Source organism: Syngnathus acus, chromosome 1 (genome assembly GCF_901709675.1).
Source record: "Syngnathus acus chromosome 1, fSynAcu1.2, whole genome shotgun sequence".
NCBI classification, from domain to species: Eukaryota; Metazoa; Chordata; class Actinopteri; order Syngnathiformes; family Syngnathidae; genus Syngnathus; species Syngnathus acus.
In genome coordinates, this window is record NC_051087.1 from 9,103,131 (window position 1) to 9,111,943 (window position 8,813).

The window sequence follows — 8,813 nt, forward strand, 5'->3', positions numbered from 1 at the left end:
CCAAGAATATTTGATATAGAGTCACGTTGATATTTTCTTTGTTGCTTTGGTAGGCGGCCCTGCATGGATGGAGAAGCGCTCCATCAAACCGCCTCAGTTGTGATGATGTCAATATGAGTCTTTTAATTAGTGGCTGCTGGTGCATGGCTGCGAGCACACAGGTGACACCAAGCTGCAGTCGGCCTCTGTTATTCTCATCCTTCACTGCGAGAGTCTCCTATAGTCACTCTTCACTTGTGATCTATGACTGTGCAAGCTTCTGTGCACTTTCACAATATTTGTATCAGCCAACAAAATGGCTACATGTAGTCTGACCGCAACCTATTAGGAGCATTGATGTGTTTGTGTTCCCCGTGTGTCTTTCTGTTTCCATATACAACTGCAGAGGTTTATGTGAGCCAGACTAATCCTATTAGATCTCTCTCCTCACCTCTATATTTAACTCAGCCCTTTCTCTGAGATTAACGCAGGTTAGTTTTCAGCAAAAGGCTCCACAGATCAATAGTCGCTTTTCGGCGGTGGCGATAGAACTGCGCCGCAATCAAACTATTGACTTGTGCAGTTCATTCCCGTGATGCCCTGCATCTTGCCTGTCACATCATCTTGATAAGAGGATGCAAAAAGAATCATTGTCATGCTCGGAGGGATAAATGACTGACATTGGTAATGAGTGACAAGCCAGGTAGCACGGTGTGGCGATGTGAGGAGATTGTATCTCAGTTTATGTTAAAATGTTTCTTTTGGCTTGTGTCTTGTCCTCACCCTGTCAACCAGTTTATCCCCTTTCTTCATTCTTGTTGTCCTCCCTTCTTCTGCTGAAGTAATAAGATTGCCACTCCTGAGCCGGAGTATTTAGAGTCCACACAATGACCTCTGCTCTGCTAAATTACAGCACGGACACACCCACTTGTAATCTCCGTCTGTAAATCCTGCTGTCGTTTGAATTCAAAGCACCGAGCGAAGAGACGAGACTCTGAAAGGGAAAAATAAAAATGGGCTGCGGTGAAAGGGAACAAGGCTGAGGAGGAGAGTCAACAAATCAAAGATGAATACAAAGGCTTGGAGGAGAAAGTTGGGCTACATTTGAGACAAGGAGATTCAAGGTGAGGTAAATTACTTGTGATGTATTCAGCTGCCACCACACGTACAAAGATTGATTGCCTATTAAATTAGCTATTAACTAAACAAGGCAGTGGCGCTAGTATATCAGAGCAGGATCAATGAGCTTCAAAAAGTGAACCGGATGATTGCAAAATTACTTTTCCAAATGTAAGATTTAAGCTTTGACCTTTCCGAGTCTTACAGTAAATCCCCTTTTCCAGGCAATGTCCAGCTTCCAACATATTTCTCCTCTATCAGCCTCGGATGTTTCAGCACCGACTTGGAGTCCCAAATAGATCAGCTGAAAGCCGGAGAGCCAAATCTAATTTGTGAGGTTATCACTGTCAATTCACAACCTGCAGTGACTCCTCCGACACTCAAATACAGGCTGGCCAAGACAGATAAAGTACATTTCGAAGATGTCGCCCCCAACTTTATTTCTACATCAGAGAAGTATTTCTTGTGTGGTGTTTCCTCCATCCACACCATAATCCCAATTCCAAAAGGCTGCGACCCACTATAGATCGTAACACAATAATGCCGACATTAAGTAGCATTGCATTAGACTGGAGTGGAGGTAATCAAGAGGTCAGGAAAGTACTTTACCTGAAGATACTGAGATGTATCATCTAATTTTGGACCTTTATTGGTGTGTGTATGAGCAACATGGTAGCGTAAAATATTTCTTACCCACTATTGATGAGTTTCTGGTTAGTCAGTCAACAAACAGCCAACAACATCAAACAAATATATTGCTTTTGTCACTTCAAAAGTTATTCGTAAGACTCCATACTGATCCAGTAGACCTGATGAGACCATTCCTAACAGAAATTCTTGAGGCAAAATGTCAGGGCCAGAACTGTATTTATCTTTTAATTATGAGAGATTTTCCATGACTATATTTTCATTGAAATAAATTTCAGAATGAAATTATTGGAGTTGGCGAACTCGTGAACATGACATCGTTATCGTGCTTAAATCCGAAAACAAAATAATCATCAAATACTTTTGCGTTTTCGTGGTCATCAAACACATTTCAGAAGTCACAATTTGGCAAGTTCGGCAAAATGTATTGTAGAAACTCAAAGTGGCTCACTATATTGCAAATATTGAGTTTATATTTTTATATTGTAATTGCTTGTAGTTCATTGAGGTTTTATAAAAAAAAAAGTTCAAGTGAATCGGTTACTAATATCTAGACTTAATAAGAGACCAGTTTGTGTTTTTATCCTCATGGGGTGTGCACCAGTGTCCAAGATGTGCGTGTCGTTGGCTTGATGATGTCATGCAAATGGTTCAAATTTGAATAAATAACATTCATAACACAACACATGTATCTGACTTTGGATAATCTCATCATAAGAGTTGACATTACTGTAGCCAATGCAACGCAATTGTAAAGATGAATTCTCTCTCTCCCCAGAGGAATCTTCTATCCTTCTCTTCCATCATGGTGGACTTTTTCCTCAACCGATGTCTGGTGGAGAACAACTGGGACCAGGATGAGCTCAACACTGAGCGGGAAATTGTTGGCATTCTGGAAAACCGCATCCTCATGCTGCTCTTTGCATCGGCAGAATGTGACAAGTGCTGGGAGTTTGTGCCTGTTCTCAACGATTTTTTTAAACGACTCAAAGACCCGGCTTACATTGAATATCCCAGACTGCTGGCGCTCATTTACATCAGGTCTCTGCCTGCATATTTTCTTGTTTATACGTCTTCACACAAAATGAACTCATGTATATTCACTAGAACATTTCATTTCCATCCCTGCAGCTTAGACCAATCAGAGGAACAGCAGGGAAGATTTCTCAAAGAGATGCACAAAAAGGTTCTGTTTCTGGCCTTTGAGGACCCGTACCGGAAGTAAGTGGGTTGGGGATCATCTTTTTTAATATTGACTCAACAGGTTGCAAATGATTTTGTGTGTGATTTAAATGTTAAAAATATGTTTAGGGAACTCCAAGCCAAGTTCAAGGTGAAAGATGTACCCACCGTGGTGGTCCTTCGTCCAGATGGCTCCGTCCTGTCCCCGAATGCCGTTCAAGACATTTATCGTTTCGGTTCCGAGTGTTTCCACAGCTGGCAAGAATCGTCAGAGCTGGTTGAAAGAAGCTTCATGCTCAACGAGGAGTTTGACAACTTGAATATGCGCAGCGCCACCGACCCTGTGAGGAGGCTGAAATACAAGACGGATGATGACAAGAGGAAAAAAAGATGGTGGAGGTTGTAAAGGAGAGAGAAAGCTAATGAAGAAAGTGAAGGCACAAGAGTCCACAGTTGCCATTTTGAACTGATTTTCTTCTCTGGTGTCTCATACTTTGTAGGGACTGCCAACTATGCTGCTAGGGAATTTGGGGGTCTATTTGAAGAGATCACTTTGGGCCCCACAACTTGAATATAAATATTATTTGCCAGGGGCGCCGTCAGTGACGAGCCGTATTTATTTACTACAAATAATGTATCTTTGTTCATCTACCAATGCCAGTGACATATAAAGAAAAACAGAACTATTTCTTTTCCACTAGATAGCAAAAGATACACATGACCTCAGTATCCACTTATTATTTGGTGGTGTGCCGTGAAATGATTTCTAATATGTGCCTTGACCCAATAAAGGTTGAGGAACACTGCTTTAAAGGTACTAAGTATACTTTCTGAGCTTTATCTTAAAATGAAGATCTTTTCCATTCTGTTAGAAGTTACTTAACTGACAAGCTTGAGTACACTTAAACTTCAGTCTGGGAGGGAACCAGAAGATTGTTCAAATTGTTCATCCAGTTGTAAAATTTCAATACTTTGTTTTTCCCACTGTTGTCTACTCATACTTCTAGTAAAAGTGTGTTAACGCTGCAGTGGTACTTGTATCATACGTGAGTTTTTGGGAGGGTTTTTTTGTCCGTGTGTGCGTGGTCTTAAATATAACAATGCCCCCCAATCCCACAAATATATACGTATGTTGTATATGTATATCCCACCAAACTCATTCACACATTATGTCCCTCCCTCTGTCACCTTACCTCACCCCGCCCTTCCAGACACAAGGGAGGAGATGCAGTGCTAACAGACACGCAAAAAAAGAAATTGGAGCGAACAGCAATCAAGGTGCGGGGACATAGTAGGTGAGGGAATGTGATTTGAAGAGACAGACTCGGGAATGATTCAAGTACAACTCAAAAGAGGAGATAAGGGGCGGGGTGGGGTGGGGGGGACGTTGTTCTCTTTTTGGATTTGCTAGTGTGAGATAGAGGTAAGCAAGAATGAGGATTATCAGATTTAACAGCAAGCGAGATGTGCTCATGTGATTAATGGGAGCTGTATGAGAATGACAGCGAGGAGACTCATTAGTTCATTTCAAAGACTGGCATTGAACTATGCAACATAGCCATCCGTCACTTCGTTTCCCCTTTGCCACGTGCTATGTTGCATCCTTCTCATGCTGACAATAAAAGAAGCACCCATATATTTTTCGGGAAGCTTCAACACACCGACTCAAGACAGTTCATGATGGTAGACCTGTTTGTCGATCGGGTCCTGGTGAAGAACAACAGGGACCAGGATGAGCTGGACACTGAACATGAGATTGCCATTCGCCTACAGAACCGCATCCTGATGCTCTACTTTGCTTCTGCTGTATGTGACCGATGTCGAGAATTTGCGCCCAAACTCAGTGACTTCTTCACACGCTTGACGGATGAGTTCTATGTGGATCGCTCTGCTCAGCTGGTCCTCCTGTACATCAGGTATACCCGATGCAGATACGGTATTACCAATCCCAATGAACATTTCAACAATTCATCAGCGAAAGATATATTTCAGCAGAGCATAGTGCAATAACCCCATGCAGACTTTGGAAGTTGGAAATTAGGAATGGTGCTGCTCACCTTATTTGTCAATTGACAAATGACATTTGACCTTTGTTCTCCTAGTGCATACTACGTCTTGGCATCTGAGCTGTGCACGAGATTTACATTGACATGAATATCGCCGTTAAATTGATGGCCGTGATAGTTGAAGGATTAATGTAGAGTAAATATTTTTAGATTTGTTTTAATACGATGAAATTGCAACATGGTGACACAGTGACAGGGAAGGCTGGGAACATCGTTAATCTAAGAGTACTAAAACGTCAAAGTCTGACAAAAATTTAGGCTGGCGAAACCATCTGTTCGGCCCCGGCCATGCTGGGCTTTGCAAAACCCCTACCCCCTCCAGCATTAGGTTTACCGTCCTTGACTTGGAGTATTTAGTTAACACGGGTGTTTTGTGTTCTGTTTGTGAGTTTGGACCAATCGGAAAAATATCAATTCGACGTTCTCAAACAGTTGCCCAAAAAGTGCCTGTTCCTCACTTATGGGGACCCCTACAGGAGGTAAGTGGTACTGGCCAAAAGACTTCATACACATCCTGCTGCTTAAGATGATTGTAATGTAAACATACACAGCTGGCTAAACCTATTTGGCATTGTTTATCCACAGGGAGCTGGAGGACATGTTTAACATCAAAGAGCTTCCCACAGTGGTGGTCTTGCGTCCCGACTGCTCGGTCCTCACCCCAAACGCAGTAGATGAGATCATCCTCCTCGGTCCGGAGTGCTACCGCAACTGGAAGGAAGCGGCGGAGCTCATTGACAGGAACTTCATGATCAGTGAGGACTTTCAGGAGACGTCCATGCGCAGTTTCACCGATCCTTTGAGAAGACTCAAGTACAAGGTGGAGAATGAGAAGAAAAGGAATGAGACAAAAGGATGGGGTGGAGATGTGGGGGATCATGCAGAGGTGGATCAAAAAGGAGACAGCTCACTATGGTGATAAGGACAGTAGCAACAAAACGATGATGATGTTGCCACTTTAACCAATATGGATTTGTCACATTGTTTTGATTTAAGTGGGATTACAGCCACCCCCGCCGCCCAAAAATCCGTGTATCATCCAAAATTGGACAATAACTTGTCTGTATGTATTGATGTATACTTATAATGTCACACAAAACCGTCACATGCAGTATGTAATTTGAGAAAAAATTGCATTGAATTGCTTCACTGGTGACACAAATTGTTTCCAATGTACTGGAATTAAAAACACAAACATTCGGGGCTGTTTTGAAATGTGCCAGTATTTTGCTTCACCATTTTTATTTATGATTGTTTCATGCTCTGCTGCAATTCTAATCACCTCCTTCCTGTCAGCGGTCCAAATCTCATGCCATTGTGAGTTGAACTAAACCGCAGTTAACATGGCTTCTCTGGAAATGCTTCTAACAGTGTTTCCCATCCCTTATTTACATTAGAAAACGGCACACCACCAAAAAAACAATGTTACAAAAATGTGAAAATAATCATGATCTTAGTCTTAGTTTACAACCACTGTGCTCAAACTTGGCCTGATTATAGTAGTATAATCTCTATTTGGCAGGGACGTGCGGTCTGAGGAGGCAAGGGAGGAAAAGGGGAAAAGCAAATTCAATTGTTTTTATTATAAAGTCATTTTCCTTTTAATTTCAGTAGTTTTGTATCATTTTGAACCAAAATCGCTGAATTTTTATCGTTATTTTAAAACCAAAGACGATTCGCTCGGAGGAGCCAACTTCCTGCCTTGCCTCCTCTGAGGATTGCGTAATCACACGACTGCCTATGTTGACGGGCTATGCAATTAGACTGAACTGCTCTCTGTCTTTATGTCGCTGTTTAAGTGTTCAAACACTGTGGCTATATTAACTAATTTCTGTAGTTAAGCTGATGTATATAATATCTAGTGTTTTATGTCATCTGTCTGTAACGTCGTGTTTTTTTAGATGAACAAAACTGCTTTGAAAAGAGACCAGGCGACGAAAAAAAGGTTCATAAGTCCCCCTTATGGCAGGGGGTGCTAGTGATCCCGGGATGCTTCCTGCGCCTACCTGTAGAATAAGAGATCTCCAATTCAAATTTACAGTGAACAGCTGAGGAGCAGTCGTCCATTTATTTCGTTTTACATTCGGGTTTTTTCTCTCTCTCCCGTTTTTACATTTTGTTTTACAATGGAGGATTACATATCCAAACGATTTTCAACTATGGATTTTCGATCGAAGCAGGAGGTCATCAGGAAAGGAAGAGCAACTCCGGAGTTAAAAGGTTTGATTCGGACAACGGGATTCGGAACGGAGTGGTACGCACGATCGAAATCGTTTTTGATTCCCTGTGCTTTATTGAGTGTTTTTATGTGTGAAGACTGCTGATATGAGATTTTGATTAGTTCAAATTAAATAATGAATAAGCCACTCTAGAGCAGCATTCCCCAATCTTTTTTTGTGACACGGTGAGGTGTCGGACAAATTTTACCGGGGGTGACGTCAGTTCCTCCCAGTCATGAACCTCACCGCACGTCACTGCTATTTGGCATTATTGTTTGGCCTTTGCTACTGGATTAGTGATTGAATGCATTCTGTCAGAAGTTTCAACTGACTTCACAATCCCCCCCCTACATACAAACATACAAACAAACCCTTATTTGCTCAGATACAGACGTCTATTGATGTTGTTGAAATGCCAGTCTGATGAGTGTGATTACATTGCTGTCTTACTACAGAAATGGCTTTGCACGCTCTTCTAACAAGACTCCGTATTGATTTGCTAGCCACCAATTATTGTAGTAAGTAACGTAAAAGGCCCCAAACAATAACCAATGCGAATCTCACTTTGGCTTTCATGTTGCTTGTGAGGAGAATGTTCCTATTGCAGGTTGTGGAGCCGTAAATGGGGCAGAGGTATGAAGAATCATGTTGAAGTGTGAAGCCAGCCATTTGCATCATCCAATCAAAACATGTCATGTTTAGTCTGAGATCTGAGACAGCGATGAATTATTCATTGCCATTAGGATAATTTTGTCAGTGAATGTTGTGCTTGTATGTTTATTCGATGAAGTCGGGCTCCTTTTTTTGGGCTACACAAGAGGCAATCAGTTTTAGTCGGAATCTCTTGTCTATGACTTTCACATAATTAGTGCTTTCCTATTGACTGTGACACATCTTCCTTCAGGCTCAGGTCCTCATGTTTCCACACTGACGACGATGATGATGGTGGTGGTGCTTCAAATTGCTTTGCAACATTTCCTGATCTCTGTTCTGAAAGGCTTTTCACATTTCCCACACTTTTGAAGATTGCTAATGCCTGTGTGTTGGATTAGTGATTGCAGGAAACTCAATGAATAACATACATCTGCAAGGGCGAGAGTCACAAGATAAATTGGTGTCATTTCCATATTTCAAACCATCTCCTATTGTTGTCTTTACACTTTTGATGAATACAAACACAATCTCTCTCAACTCTTGCCCAACCTCAAGGTCATGTTGTCGTACTATTGTTTTTGATTGGTTTCTTGATTGAGGTTATATCCCAGCTCGCTCCCAAAGTCAGTTTAGATAGCCTCCAGTTTACTGGGAACTCCAATAAGGACAACTCAAACAGAAAATGGTTGGATGGGGAAATGTTTTTATGAATGTAAATGCGAGTTCAATCTAGACCAGATTGTAATTTTAGCAGCAATTGTAATATTACATTAAAAAAAATCTCATGAACTCAGATTCTTACAGTATATCCCTGTCAACGTTTCAAATTGGTTGTCATTTGATATATATACCACTAGGCGGAATTCTCAAACCTCCAAAATCATAACATTTGAGGAGTCATTAAAAATAGTAATTAGCCATGATCAACGCTAAAGATTAATTTGTA

At 41.4% G+C, this 8,813-nt stretch overlaps 2 protein-coding genes across 2 annotated transcripts; both read left to right on the forward strand.

Annotated features, from left to right (window-relative positions):
- The first annotated feature begins 69 nt into the window (after nucleotides 1-69).
- On the forward strand, nucleotides 70-3,362 carry LOC119125273 (nucleoredoxin-like protein 1). Its single transcript, XM_037255581.1, has 4 exons — nucleotides 70-1,103; nucleotides 2,525-2,787; nucleotides 2,878-2,967; nucleotides 3,058-3,362. The coding sequence occupies exons 2-4, from the start codon at nucleotides 2,552-2,554 to the stop codon at nucleotides 3,332-3,334; spliced, it is 603 nt and encodes a 200-aa protein (XP_037111476.1). The 5' UTR covers nucleotides 70-1,103; nucleotides 2,525-2,551; the 3' UTR covers nucleotides 3,335-3,362.
- Nucleotides 3,363-4,498: 1,136 nt separating this feature from the next.
- On the forward strand, nucleotides 4,499-6,060 carry LOC119125278 (nucleoredoxin-like protein 1). The gene is made up of 3 exons (XM_037255594.1): nucleotides 4,499-4,844; nucleotides 5,384-5,473; nucleotides 5,580-6,060. The coding sequence occupies exons 1-3, from the start codon at nucleotides 4,522-4,524 to the stop codon at nucleotides 5,911-5,913; spliced, it is 747 nt and encodes a 248-aa protein (XP_037111489.1). The 5' UTR covers nucleotides 4,499-4,521; the 3' UTR covers nucleotides 5,914-6,060.
- Nucleotides 6,061-8,813: the final 2,753 nt, after the last annotated feature.